This window comes from Dipodomys ordii, unplaced genomic scaffold (genome assembly GCF_000151885.1).
Source record: "Dipodomys ordii isolate 6190 unplaced genomic scaffold, Dord_2.0 Scaffold11, whole genome shotgun sequence".
Classification (NCBI taxonomy): domain Eukaryota; kingdom Metazoa; phylum Chordata; class Mammalia; order Rodentia; family Heteromyidae; genus Dipodomys; species Dipodomys ordii.
In genome coordinates this window covers 7706501-7721926 of record NW_012267227.1, presented here as the reverse complement: position 1 = coordinate 7721926, position 15426 = coordinate 7706501, and the positions used below count along the sequence as shown (strand labels likewise).

The following is a 15426-nucleotide window of genomic DNA, read 5'->3' as shown; positions in this document are numbered from 1 at the left end:
CCAGGCTGCACCTTCAGAACCTTTCATGTACCTAGAATGCTACCTGCCCTAGCGATGGGGGGGGGGAGATGCTACCCTGCACCTGGTACTGGGCAGCCAGCAGAAGCATATTTTCGTAGGAAAAGCACGGCTTTGTCATCCCCCAGTGTGTCAGGAACTTTGGCTATCAGAGCACAGTTTTTCTGCTTCTGAGTTTCACACACTTGAAGTCTGGGGCAAGAGGAATTTTTAACCTCAAGGCCTACATTCTCCTATCTCACTGCATGGGGTGTATGTTAATCTCATGTCAAATGTGAAGAGAACCATCGAGAACCATCCAGTGAAGCCACACATACACTGGCTTTTGTTAAACTCTTAAGGGTTTAAGACTGGTACTAAAATCAAAGACACTCTCCTCCACCTTTCTGGTTATACTTTCAAAGAAATTTAGAATTCTGTTTGGTAATCTGCTTTCAAAATATGATGACTGTCTTATTTTGTAAGCACTGGGGATATACACATTCACACAGTTGGTCTCCCAGTACTGAAAGCATTTGGTCCAGGACACCCACCCCAAAGATACCCAAATCCTTGGATGCTCAAATCCCATATATTATATGATGTAGTATCTGCTTATCACCTTTGCAATCCTCCATGAACATCTCTCCATTATATCTCTAGATTAGATAACAAATGAATATGACTTTGATGTAACAAGTTAAATTGTATTGTTTAGAGAATGACAAATAAAAGTCAGTACATGTTCAGCACAGGTAGATTTTACTTTTTTCAAATACTTTTTCTAGCTGAAGTTGACTGGAACTGCAGGTGTGGGGGACCTATGGATACAGGGGTCTGACTGTGTGTATGTGTGTGTGTGTGTGTGTGTGTGTGTGTGTGTGTGTGTGTGTAAATAGGGAGGCATATAAAGATTGAGGTCTTTGCTTTATTTTCTTCCTATGAGTTTGCCTCTCCCACACAAGCATCTCTGAAGTCTCATGAGTTTGGAAAGCTCAGCCAATAAAGAGAAATCACAGGCTCCAAGTTAGAAAGATTACATCAGCTTTAGCGCCACCTAGAGACTTCCTGGGTTTCCACAGTGATGGAGACGTCAAAATATGACATTTAATTCTGAACATCAATAATCTGAATCAGGTAGTAAAAATTACAACATTGGTTCAGTACACCGTGTCTATTTCTAAGCCAAAGGATGATTTGAAAGTCTCCATTTTTGTAGACATTTTTGAGCTTACATTATTTAAACATATGGGAAAGGGATATGGATAAGTGATATATACTCAGAGCAGCAGGACCAGGTTGGAAAGGAATTGATAGCCCAGGTGATTCAGGGAATGGATAGAGGAGTTGAAGCAAGGAGAGACATGAATTCACATTTTAGAAAACCGTCTTGTAGAAGAGAAAAAAATGTGTGTGTGTGTGTGTTTCTTCTGTATTATGATGCAAAGCCAGGCCAGAACCACTGGGTGGCACTTTCAAAGAGGAAAACTTCAGCTTTCCATTCAAACTGTAGAACACATGTCTAACCTTGTTCACATCTCCCCGAAGCTACTGTAGGCATTCATTATGGGTGCGTTCCTTCTGAATTTGATCTTATGTGTAGATGTAATCTGAAAGGCTATGTGGAAGAAATCTGATAATCTCGGCAAATGTTCTTTAACTGTTCTTTATTTTGTCTTCTCCTTCTTTCTTTTGTCTCTTGGGGATCGAACCTGGAATCCTGCACTTGCTAGTTATGCACTTTGCCACTGAGCTAAATCCCAGCTCTGGCAAATGTTCTTTAAATCAAGTATTCTATTGCTTTCTATGCTGTGCCTTCTTCCTGTCATCTCGCCGTTAACATTCCTTTGCGTAATGAGCAAAGTCATAAATAAATCGCTCCAGATCAGTTAAGACAAATCTTGAACAGTGCGGACAACTGTATTGGTCACTGTGAAATCTTCCACTCTGACTTTTATACAGAAGTATATTTTTATCTCTGCCCATCTGCTACTCAGAGGGAGGGGTACTTTGACCTAGACTAGAAGTGACCCTTAAGTGCAGATGTGAAGGGCAGTTAGTTCTCTTTCTCTCATACAAGGCCTGAGAGCTCGTCTGTGATATAACTTCACTTTCACCTTTCACCAAGGCTGGAACTCCAGTCTCCATTCACTGTGGGTGCCATCTTGGTCCTAATATCTCTGAAGGAACATAGTTCTTTATAGTGATGAACTTCGCTTTTCAAAAGCTCAAAACATCCAGATGGAGACTACTGAGGCTCTTGGAAACCTTAAATGTTGAATAATGTACCTTTTCCCACCACAGTAGCATATCTTTTCATAAATACTTTCAACTAAATAAAAGTGATCGGGTTTTTTTTTTATCACCTGCTCATTTCCCAGCACCATTTGTGACACAGGAAATGTTTCTTCCCCCCACAAAGTGTCTGAAGGAAACTGCTTTTCCAGCTGCACATAAGCCATTATTTCTTTAGCCTTCTTTGGCAGAAATCTCTCCCTCTCTATAATGTAGATGTTTAATAAGTGCTAAGATGCGAGGCATTGATTTCCCCATTTGTGCTTCTCCTCTGAGCTGTACATTCACATCTCCTGGAAAGCTTTAGAAAAATGCCTGACCTTGGCACATGGAGGCAGACTGGGTACTGGGAGTGGGGTGGGGGGAATGCTGGGATTGTTTTTTTTTTAATTCTGCAGGTGATTCCACTCTGCAGCCAGGATGGAGACCCAAGGCCCTGGACAGCAGCCTAGCTCTCTCCATGTGGCGTTTTGTGTTACTTGTGTAACAGCTAGGTTCCCTTGGATGCACCTGTGCCCTAGATGGGAAGCTGGTGTGAACTTAAAGAGTAGGAAGTGAAAAGCCTGGGGACTGGCCACTAGGGACTAGAGCACTGAAGGGAGAGAGCTATCCAAAGTCTGAGATTGTCTGGTTCAGTCAGGGGATCTTCACTTCTTGCTAGCTTTGGCTCCTCAGCAGGGTTCCATGATAGCTCACTCTTAATGCTGTACTACCCTGGTGGTAAGCTGAACACAGAAACTTCCCGGAGGTGATCCAGACACAACTAGTGGGAAGATGTCTCAGAGGGAAGATGAGAGGCTCTTGTGAAACAGAGAATAAAGACTTAAAGGGGCAACATCCAATCTACCTACTGTCCTTGGACATTAGGGACTCAATGTCAGGGATGAACACCAGCTATCCTCGACCCTTCCCTCCCTGCCCACACATGCATATCCCTGCCCTCCCCTTAGCATAGATTTTCCTCCTCTGTCTACAGAGAAGACCTGATACTTGGCCACCTGACCTCTTTAGAAACAGGACAAAATGCCTGGTGATAAGAAAATATAGTATTCACAAGGACCATGTCTCAGGTGAAATTCCTAGGAAATGGTTTTGAAAGTATTTGCTCATCATCTTAGGTCTGTTTTTTTTTTAAAGCCCTGATTGTTTGGGGGAATCATCTCAGTTCTTTTTGCATTTTTTTAAGGCAAGGTCTCATGCTTTTACCCCAAGGCTGTCACCGGTATTCCTCCCTCCATCTCCTGAATAGCTAGGGTTGCGCCATAACCAGCCTCCAAGTTCTTGGTTCTTTAGCCATTCAGCAACACAGGGCTTCCCTTCTCTCTATTTGAGATCCCAGTGCTATCTCCCCAGACCATGAGTCTATATGTATCCTTGCATATTGAAATCTTCATGGAAATACAGTGAAAGGTTTCTTAATAAATACCTATAAGCACAGACTTTAGAGTCATTCAGAACTTGGGCAAAGTTATTCATTTCTTGGTCTTCAAATGGAATGAATAAGTGTATTTACCTAAGAAGTCCTTTTACTACGAGTTAAATGAGATGATGTATATAAAACACTAAGTATGATGAGTAGAACATAGGAAATATCCAGTGAATGCAAACTGTTATTATTTACTGTGAAAGAATGGGTTCCCACTGTGTGTGTGTGTGTGTGTGTGTGTGTGTGTGTACCTAAGCTGGGGGAAAGTGAATTTATAGATTAAAAGGTTGATATCTCTTTGGGAGTCTTGGGGACCAAATTACATTTTTGAGTACTTAACTCTTCCTTTCTGTGTTCTTTGCTGACCTCTATCTTAGCCCCCAGACTCTTGGTAGAATATTTACACACAAAGCAATTTTGTTTTAAATTAAATTCTCTCCATCCCAACAGTCGTCCATTTGAAATGGCTCAGCCATTTGCCCACACACAATTGATTCTGAAATGATCCTATGGTGTGTTGTCAACACACACAAGTGTGCCTCAGGCATAGGTCCTGTGTTTACAAAGTTCCAAGTACTTCCTACTACGGGTAGTTAGCCCCACAGGGTGAGGGGAAGGACCCCTAACGCTGAGCCTTCAACCCTAATCCACTCCGTTGAACTGTCTCCAGATCATGTCGCACGAGCTCTTCTCCAGATTTAGCTTCCGGCTCTTTGGAAGATGATAAAGTGGTAGCCTGCTCTGAGTGGAAATGGTTCCCTTTACAGTTCATGGTGAGAAGAACACTTTTACACTCTCAGCGGGGAAGAAGTTGCTATTTTTCTGTGATCAGCCAAGGAACAAAACTGGAAGAATGTGCTATGTCTAAAGGAAAAAAAAATGTGATCATGTGGGGGACCCTCATTTGTGTAAACCTCCCCATACTGTCACCTCAATTTGTACAGCTCCAGACCGCAGAGCACAGACAACTTAGAGATCCAGAATCTTTTTAGAAACGTGGGTTCCTAGACATCAAAGACAGAACTACATTAAATAAAAAGACTACTAAATATAATTCTGGAAGTGCCAAGAGACTGGCCTAAGAATGTGGAAAATGAACCCTTTCTTGTGGGAAGGCTGCCAAAGACACCTGCTGAGAAGATGGAAAGAGCTTGAAGAAAGTGTTCCTTACGAACCATGCCCCAGAGCACAGAGAAACAGCCAAATGACTGTCTTTTTATTATGCTTGTATATGAGAGGCGGCACTCCGGGTGTCCTTTCTGAACGGACATCAGTAGCACTAGTTACTTTCTCACTCATCTTGTTTGTTTAGGAAAGTTGTGGCTAGTTTCTGGTACGCTGCCTTCATGTAAATAAGTATGCCTTATGAAGAGGGAAGGGCTGGGAAGGTGGCTCAGTGGTAGAGCGCTTGCCTCGCATGCATGTGGCCCTGGGTTCGACTCCTCAGCACCACATAAGTAGAAAAAGCCAGAAGTGGTGTTGTGGCTCAAGTGGTAGAGCGCTAGGCCTTGAGCTGAAGAGCTGAGGGACAGCGCCCAGGCCCAGAGTTCAGGCCCCACGACTGACCAAAAGAAAAAAGAGGGACATCTATTCAGCTAAAATAAATCCAAGTGGAGTGTGTGTGGTGCATGCTTTAGTCTTTCAGGTGTGGCTGAGAATGTGTTGATAGGTAGCAGCAGACACAGTCTTAGTTAAGGGTGGTGTTGCTTACAGAAGCTGGTAGACTGGGCTGATGGAGTGAGTTTCATGCAGAGGCCGGCTGTCCTGACATTGGTTTGTTTTCCATTCCCTTCACTTGTCCATGGCATAGAGGGTGTGTAGATGCCATATCTGCTTTGTCAAGTCTTTCCTTGTGATGCTTCTGCCCTGCTTAAGAAGCACGTGGAATGGAGAGGAAGCCAATAATGTTCTCCATTCGCAGTCCCTTGTCACTATTGTTGATGCAGATCCCACATGGGCTGATGGGTTTTGGAGAAGGCTGGAGGTGAACCCAGGCACCATTCATCTAGCTATTACCCTCGCATGGTGACCTCCACTGTTTTAGGATTCCTTTACTGCTCTGATGGATTCCTGTCTTTGGTGGGAAAAGTCAGGGGCGTTTGTTCTAGTAGAACAGATTCATGATTCAGTTCCAAAAAGTAGAATCATTTGATTGAGGGGATGTAGTGACCCGCAGACAAAATGGGTAACTGTGTTGACTCTCCCAGGGTGATGTGCTTTCTTCTGCTGGAGAGTTTCTTCACTCTTCTGAGTTCCAGACAGTCCCTGGAGGCCAATGGGACCTATCATGTGGACTATGTAGTTGAAGAGGTGCATACAGGTCTTAGGTCTGGTGCCTCCTACACACCATGTTCTAGCAGAACAGTGATATGGTGTCAGCTTGACTTACTGCCTGTCAACCCTGGGTTATGTGCTCAAATCCTGCCCCACCACTCCATCTCATCTTTCCTTATCTGCCCTTAATTGAATGCTTAGCTTTGAGTCCTTTTATTCCTTTGGTGGCATTGGGGTTTGAACACAGGGCTTCATGCTTGCTAGGCAGGCGCTCTACTGATCGAGCTGTACTTCTGGTCTTTTATATTGTGCAGATAGGGTCTCAAGCTTTTGCCCATGCTTGCCTCAGATCTCAATCCTCTCATCTATTCCTCCCACTTAGCCTTGACTCTAAGTTTGCATCTTGTCTCATGGTCACCCCATATCCTACCAAAAGGATCCAGTTCTCAAAAGTTGGAGGCAGAATCTACTTATAATAAACAAAAAATGTTTATGGTTTCTTTCAAACTCTATTAACCTGGTATGAATGACTTGTTGATTTTAAAACCTTAATGCTTCGTCCAGAACGCTGAGATTTTAGAAGATACCTGAAACAGGGCAATTGTGCCTGTCTTTTTTCCCCCTCTATGTATGTGTTCTAGAGAGAACTATTACAGGTGCATTTGAGGACAAGTCTTGATTAATGTATTCATGGTACCAATTGTCCCTTCCAAGAACAAGCTCTTTCTTGGTAAATGTCAGTGGACTTATATTCTCTATATTGAAATGGTTTCTGATTGACTTTGCATAGTTCCTCAGAGGCTTGGGCACCCAGTTCTGTTCCAGGAAATTATCTGAGCTGTTTGGCCTCATGGTTCAAGGCCCTAGAAGGTGGCTCTCAAGATACTGCACAAGGATGAACTTCCTATTTCCACATTAACCTCAGTGGATGGTATTATTTGTTCTGTTTTTTTTTTTAACGCAGGAAATGGAAACTGAAGAGTCTTAAAAAATAAGTAGCCAGTAGCCTCTCATCAAATAATGGTAGTTCTGGGGTCCATGCCAAGATCTTTGACTCCAAAGGTTGCCTGTATTCTTGTCTTCTCATTTTTTTTAATTGGAAAAATATTAAAACACAGTATTGCAGGGAATAAGGAAAATAACCCCCCTGTGCCTCTTGTAGGATTAACACATGTTAACATTTTGACATAGTTGTTTCTGATTGTTTTTTTAATAAAGAAAACAGTTCTGGTGAAGAAGTATTTCGTTTTATAGATTTGTTCTTTCCTCTTCCTTCTACCCACTCTTTACTACGGTGGTAATTCAGTCCTAGACCCTTCTAGGCCTTGTTTCTGAGCCTTGACTACAGATACGTATCTATTATAAATATATAGCTTAATTGTATTCATTTAAATTTGTAACATAGAAAACAAATGGTATTATATATGTATATATATGTATATATATATGTATATATATGTATATATATATGTGTGTGTATATATATATATATATATATATATATATATATATATATATATAGAAGCTTACTTTCATACCTCATCATTTTGTAATGTTATTTCATACAGACCTAAAGTCTTCATTTCACTGTCTAATATACTTTTGTGTGTATGTGTGTATGTTGGTTCTGGGGCTTGAATTCAAGACCTGGGTGCTGCCCCTTAGCTTTTGTGTTTGAGGCTACTGTTCTACCACTTGAGCCATAGCCCTACTAATGTTTTCTTTTTCCTGCCTAGGCTGGCTTTGAACCACAATCCTCAGATCTCAGCTCTTGAATAGTTAGGTTTACAGGCACAAGCCATCAGTAATCACCTTATCTAATATACTTTTATTTAAATATATTAACATTTATCCTGTGTAGGCATTTAGTTTTGGTTCCAATGTTTTATTCCTCTATAAACAATGGCAAGCATATCAACATGATTCTCTACTTAGAAAGAAGGAGGAATGGCGAGGGTGCAGAGTTAATGCATTTTTGAATTTACCAGGTTCTTCCCACCTGTTTTGCAAAGTGGCTGACAGGGCAGATAGTTCCAAATGCTCACATCACCTGGCACTGTGTACACTATAATTTGGGCAGTTATGAAATAGCACTTCATTGTTTGAGCTGTAAATTGTGGAATTACTATTCATTACAAATTACAAGGTTGAGTGACTTCACAAGCTCATAGGCCATGCAGGCTTCCTCTCTTACAAATGAGTGTTCATATCCTCCATCTGTTTTGATTTTAGATTGCTTACAATTCCTACTGGCTTGTATAAACTCTACATAATTATTGACATATATTCATAATATAATCTACATATTACCGATAAAGAATATTTGTGTGACATTATCATCTAGTTGCTAGGGTTTGTTTATGGTATGTCTTGTATTGTGACAATTTTTATTTAGGTAGAATTGACGTGTTATACGCTTTGTATATCAGAGCTACTTTCTCTAAGAGTCTTGCAGGTTTGTGTGTCATCTTTATTTCTTTGCCCTCCATTCTTTCCTGAGTCCGCTTTTCCCCATGGCACCATCTTCTGATGAGCCACATACTTCACGTGTCTCTTTTGCCTGTTTATTTTGTTTGTGACTCTTTTCCTAAGGTAGAATGGAAGCTCTATGAGGGCAGAGACTTTGGTCTGTTTTGTTTATGACTGTACGCCTAATGTCTGGAATGGCCACTGGCAAAAAGTAGGTTCTCAATAAACACTTTGTAGACAAATAAAGAATAATTCATGTGGAATTAATTTTTTTTTGTTTATATGGTGTGGCTAGTACTGCCTTTGTTTGGCTTATAGAAAGTTGTTTTCATTTTTTTTTCTTTCCAACCACATCGCTCACTGATTTGTTTCATGTTACCTCTTGCCATTGTGAAAATCTGTGACATCTTGATCTCTTTCAGTATTCTCACCTTCTTGTCCTTCTGCTGACATCTATAGGAAAACCCAGTTCTCAGGCTTAGGAGTGAGCATGGGGAGAAGGACCAGCTTAGAAGAAACTCTTTTCTGATAGGACAGCCAGTAACATTCACAAAGCACCTTCGAAAACCCAATATAAAATTGGGTGTGAGTGCCTGCCTTCATATTTCTGGCTAACTTTTAAACTCATCAGCGCTTGAGGCAGAATGTGATAAGTAAGGCGCCCTCGTAGCTTTGCCAGCTGAAGACAACTGGACGTAGCTTTGCCAGCTGAAGACAACTGGACGGCATTAGCATTTATAATCTCTGAGTAGATGAGATCATGGGTTTTGCACCCTTTCCTGGCTCCTGATTAGGCTTTGGATGATGGGCAAATTACAGACCCTCTTCAAGATCCTCATTCCTTATCATTAAAATGAGAATGATCCCAAATTACACCTCCTCCAGAGGTGCTCATGACAATCATGCCTGACCAGGTAGATGTCAAGTGCCTAGTAGCACAGTGCCTATAAATACAAAACAATTCCAGTGTGGGTGGAGTGTCTGGGTCTTGCAGGATGGGCTGGGTTTTCCTAGGCAAGGACTAGATGGGTGGAAAAGATCACATCAGATAAGACAATAGAAAAAATAGAAACAAAACACAGAGACTGAAAAGTATAGGGTGAGTGCAGGGAGCACTAATCTAGTTTGACTGGATTGTGGGAAGAAGTTTAAATGGAGAGGCTGGAGGATGTAGGTGGAGACTCACTAAGGTGGGTGGTCTCTATTTTTCAATGGCTTCCGATTGTCTTACTAGATCAGAGCCCCAACGTGAGGTCTGTGGCAGGCAGTGCTGGGTGAGTAGAGGGGAGAGGGCAGGTAAGGGCAGCTGGGAGGAGAGCCTGGCAGGTGTTGGTTAGGGCTCATATTTCAGGGCACTTGAACTTCAGGAACATTTTGGAAATATCTTTATCTCCTGGCTCCCTTTCTTTTTCCAGTGTGAATGCATCCTTATGACATTGTTCTGAACCAGTTCCCTCTCTGAGCTATTGAAAACACAGAAACAAACAAATTGTTTCCCTACTTCTCCATTCTATGTGAGGTCTCCTCTTAAGGTCCAAGGCGAGTCACAAGAACCAAGGCTCCCACAGATCTTTGTAAGATAAGACCATCCCAGCCTAGCTCTTTCCTGGGGGAGGGGGGGCAGCATGGCAGTGCTAGGTGGTTGTTTCTAGGAGAAGGGAGGCAGGCAACTCTCAACATCAGGATAGCATATGAAAGAAAGCGTCCGGCCTTGAGCATCTGAGAGACTTGGGTTGAGATCTGTCCTACCAGCCACTAGATGGTGGTTGAGGGGATGAAAGGAAGATGAACACCTTGAAACTCTGTGGGTTCCTCAGCAACCACTTAGGGTGGTCATGAGCATCATGAGCTAATGCAGCCATGGCCTGGTACCCAGCAAGCCCTCTTCCTTCCTTCTCTTCCAGTGGCTACCCTCAGACCTGGAAGCCAGTATTCATCCTTCCCTGACATTTTTATAGCCGAGTCACAGGCACCCTGGAGAATGAGTGCAGTTCCTCTCTGAGAAGTTAGGTTGTCGTTAATATAAAGATAGAAATCAAACCAAATTAGATTATTTTACCTCGGAAGGCAGTTTTAACGGATCCTTTTGAATAGTGTGGTCCTATTATTATATATTACTTCAAACTTAATAGGAAAAAATTGATTAAAATATGAGGCCCACTCATATCCAAGCCTGGCTGAATGCCACAAGACACATTAATTGAAAATGAATTTTCACAAACCCAATCGAGGATCATGAAGATGAAAAATGTACCTTTTCTACTGCCCCTCCGTTCCTTCATTGATTTTTCATTTTTCCCACTCAGGGCTTCATTTAGCAATTTTTCAGTTTCGTTTTTCATTTCTTTCATGCCCACCCCCACCAATGAGATAATGCACCTTCTCCCTCAGCCTTATTAAGTTGCCCTTCCATGCACTAATGTAGTTGGATCTTGTCATATTTCTCGATACATTCTTTTTTTTTTCTTTTAAGAAAGAGGCTGAGGTTGATTATTTAAAATCTTACATTTTTATGGTGGCTTTGTTCAGGGAGAATAAAGTAACTATGAATTTATAGTGTTATGAGACTTCCAAAACAGAATTAAGAGAAGCTGTAGCAGAAAATAAAAATGGTTTTCAAAAGAAGAGTGCAAAATAATTGTTCTTCTTTCATGGTATGATCTATGGGCTCACACTTGTTTCCTGTCTTGTTGAGGGAAAAGGAGATAGCTGGGAAACTAGGCCCTGTCAGAACAAAGGAAGCAAAGGTAGAAGGATGAGAGTTCGAGTATAAGCCTGCGCAACTTCTAGAAGTCTTGTTCTGTCCCTTCCCAGTCATTGTTTTCAAGTCACTGAAAACAATAATAAAGAATCTTCTAGCTATTTCCTTGTGAAATTCTCAAACTTTCAAATATATAACAACATAAATTTCCCCTGAGAAAGCTATAAGAGCTCATAATAAAGTATCATGTTGCTTAATTTTGACCCAGAATTCATAACCGGGATAATCTCATATTGTTTAAGAACACAGAAGATAGTTATTCACCTTTGAGAAATGTTTCAATGGGAAAGTGAATTGTTTCTTCATAAATTCAGCTTAAAGTAGGAAGTCGTGGTAAATGAGGGTCCACTGGAAGGAAGGAATGATGGGAAGGGTTTTAGTGGCCACATTGGGGAGCTTTAATTTCTTCATTAATGTATGAGCACATTTTGTGACATATGGTCACACATACACAACACATCCTGCACACCTGATCTGCAATATATGCTCTTGTGGACCTTTATAGGCTATTCCCAAAGTTAAAAATGAATGAAAATAAGACCAATTAAAATGAATGAAAATAAGGCCAATTACAAAGAAAAGCCATGATGCCATAAGCTTAACCTGGCTTAAAAATTAATTTTATTTCCATTCCAAGATTTTAAATAGCTTGATTAAATGCCACTTTTGTTTTTTTAATCTTTGTTTTAAAATTTTTGATTGTCTTTTATTTTTCTTTCCTTTTTTGGGGGGCAGTAGCAATAGGGTTTCAACTTAGGTTCTTACTAGACAGGTACTTTTACCACACCTCCAGCCCTAATTTTGCTGGCTAGTTTTTTGTTGTTGTTGTTGTTGGTTGTGGGGCTTGGACTATGGGTCTGGGTGCTGTCCCTGAGATCTTCAGCTCAAGGCTAGCACTCTACCGCTTGAGCCACAGCACCACTTCTGGTTTTCTAGTGCTTTATTGGAGATAAGAGTCTTATAGACTTTCCTCCCTGGGCTGGCCTTGAATGGTGATCCTTACATCTCAACCTCCTGAGTAGCTAGGATTACAGGTATGAGCCACCAGCTCCCGGCTGCTGTCTAGTTTTTGAGCTAGGGTTTCATTACTTGTCAGAGTACTGTGTAGGTACAATCTGCCTGTGTCAAGCTTCCCACTGTACCTAACATGACAGGTGTATACCACTGATCCTAGCATCTCAGGACCCATTTTCTGCCCTGGCTATCCTCAAACTCTTATCTTCCCAAAAAGTAGGATCATAGACATGAGCCAACAGCACCCAGCTTCTATGGTTTTAAAGAGTTTTTTGTTTTTTTTTTACTCAGCACATGTGCACTCTGATTGTATAATGAAGCTGATGTACCCTTGCATACCTCTGCTTCAGTGGGTTTCTTATTTGATAAAGCACTTTCCATTTCTGTTTTCATTTCTCAGCTGGTAAAAGAAAGCCCAATAATAACCTGTGTCAATTGCTGTCTTCTATTTAATGCTTATTTGCTGTTGTATTTCTTCCTTAATTTCTCTTCATAGTCCCTGAGTTCACTATTGAGTTACGTTTCCTGAGTCTTGTACAATTTGGTACTGGTCACATGATCCCACTGTATACAGCTGTCATTTTCTGACATCTGACTTGAAATGGCCTGAGTCCTACCATATATTACTAATGTGAGGGGGTAGAGAGGCGAGGAACCCAGAAGCAGAGAAGTCTCATAACTTTCCAGGGCACTCTGGAACCCTAAGTTTTTGTGCAATATCATTTTGGTCGGGTTGACAGAAGCTCCACAATCTGCTTATAGAAATGTGCTGGTTGATAGCGCCCAGGCCCAGAGTTCAGGCCCCACGACCGGACCCCCCCCCCAAAAAAAATGTGCTGGTTGATAAGGTGGTTTTTCCTCATCAGAGAGAGAATCACTTATCAATTACATAATATAATTGGTACCCTAAACAGATATGTAAGATATCTTGCATAAAGGAAAGTGGCAAACCACACCGGTAATCTTGGCTACTAAGGAAGCCCAGTATGAAGATCATGAACAGCATGGATTGTAGGAAGATCATGGTTTGAACCTAGGTCAGGTTCATGAGACTCTTATCTCCATTTAACCAGACAGAAATGGGGGTGTGTCAGGGCACCAACCTTGAGCAGAAAAAGCTAAAGGACAGTGCCCAGGCTCTGAGTTCAAGACCCAGAACTAACATATATACAGGGAAGGAAGGAAGGAAGGAAGGAGAGAGAGAAAGAAAAAGCAAAGAGGGAGGTGGAGATAAGGAGAGAGGGAAAAGAGAAAGGGGAAGAAAGGAGGAGAGGGAAGGAGGGGCAGACAAATGCAGAGAGGAAGAGGGGAGAATGTAGTCATAAAATTCAATGCATATCCTACAAAATTTAGGAAAGGGGTAAGAGTGGGAGGGGTGAGGGAGAATGATTAAAGAAGTGACACTGATCAAGATGAGTTGTGTTCATAAACTGCTTTGTCGAATGGCAACTCCTTTGTACAACTACTTAAAGATAAAAAAGAAGAAAAAGAAAGGAAGAAACTCATGTTGAGAGATGCACAGTGAAGTATACAGGAAACATATACAGATTGTCTAGGTTTGCTTTAAAAAGTTACATAAAGGAAAGAAAGAAAAGAAGAAATGGGGGTAAAGCAAAGATGAGCAAATTTTGCTATTTGTTGAACCTGGGGAACAAGTTCCGTAGGCTTTGCTTATTCTCTCGGATCTGGATGCACTTGGCATTTTCTTCATGAAGTATTTTGAATTCCATGCAGTATCAAGAAAATCAAATCATGAAAAATAGAATATATAGAAGACTAGAAGAAACACACTTACGTGTCTAATGTTGATAATAATGAAAGAAATTGCTGATTAAAAACAGCAAGGTGTGACCCTTTTGTACCTATTAAATGTACCCCAAACTAGCGGCTGGAGGAGGCAGTACAGCAGGGCCTGTGCTGCAGGTGGTACTGTGAATTAGAACGACCCTCTAGGCACTTTAGCAATAAATATTAAGAGCCATAAAGCTGTTCAGACCCTTTGACCCACTAATCCCACTCCTGGGACTTTATCCTAAGGATATAACTCAAACTTCAGGAAAAAAGCCATATATATAAAGATGTTCTTGCTCCCATTATTTATAATAGAGAGAAAATGGAAATAACCTTAATGCCTAGCACTAAAGGAACAGGCAATAAATTATGGAATATCAATTTGATGGAGTATATTACATGAATGCTAAAAAAAATACAAATACATTACGCAATGGAAAAGTGTTTACAATAAAACCTCAAGGGACAGAAACACCAAAGTTTACCACAGTGAAGGTAAAAGCTAGAAGAGAAGTTGGATAAATGAAATAGTTGTGGGGTTGAAGTAAGATTATGGAGCAAAAAGAAAATAGTGTATAAATTTCCTTTCGTTTTCAAAACTTATCTTCATCATGCTGTTTTTATTCCTTCCTACAATAACAAATATTGTTTAAAACTTGAATTTTAAAAATTTTAAGTGAGGAAGGTATTTAACTATGGACACCGAAAATCACTAAGAGCTTCAGAAGGATATGAGAGGTGATATTTAATCAAATAACATTTTGCATAGTGCTTGCTACTTCTGAGGGATTCAGTGTAGATTTTAGAATCAAGGGGATCAGGAAGTGTGGTTTAAGAACATGGCTTTTAGACAAGAGAGTTTGCTGCCATTGTCCCTAAGATCCATATGATGGCTCACACCTGTAATCCTAGCTATTCAGGAGGCTGAAATCCGAGGATCACAGTTCAAGGCCAAGGGAGACAGAAAACCCACGAGTCCATCTCCAATTGAGATGTGGCTCAAACAAGCCAAGAAGTATGAGTTCCTATCTTCCTCACCCCATACACGCTCCTCCCCTGTTTTAGGTCAGAATCAACTGCAAAGTTCTGACATTCTAGACTTGACATTCTGTGTCCTTATTAGCTGTAGAAGTTAGCTTCAATCAACTTTCAACTTTTTTTTTTTTTTTTGGTGGTATTGGGTTGCTTGGCTAGCACTCTACCACTTGAGCCATAAATCCAGCCTGGCTTTTTGCCAGTTCATTGGAAATAGAGTCTCGTGGACATTTCTGTTGTCCAAAGTAGCTTTAGGACCTCCATCCTCCAGGTCTCAGCCTCCTGAGTATCTTGGGATTACAGCATGAGCCAGTGGTGTCCAGCTTTTATGGACATTTCTTACACGTTGATGAGACATTATTAA

At 41.1% G+C, this 15426-nt stretch overlaps 1 protein-coding gene across 2 annotated transcripts in view; it reads left to right on the top strand.

The window, feature by feature from the left end:
* Myzap (myocardial zonula adherens protein) overlaps positions 1-15426 on the top strand; it is a 73983-nt gene that overhangs the window by 36917 nt on the left and 21640 nt on the right. Inside the window, exon 11 of one of the 2 annotated variants that reach the window (XM_013010112.1) lies at positions 4389-5104. The exons of the other annotated variant lie outside the window; for it this stretch is intronic. Coding sequence (XP_012865566.1) covers positions 4389-4442 — 54 coding nt within the window. The 3' untranslated portion in view covers positions 4443-5104. Of the gene's footprint in view, positions 1-4388; positions 5105-15426 lie in introns of those variants that run through there. 2 annotated transcript variants of the gene reach the window in all.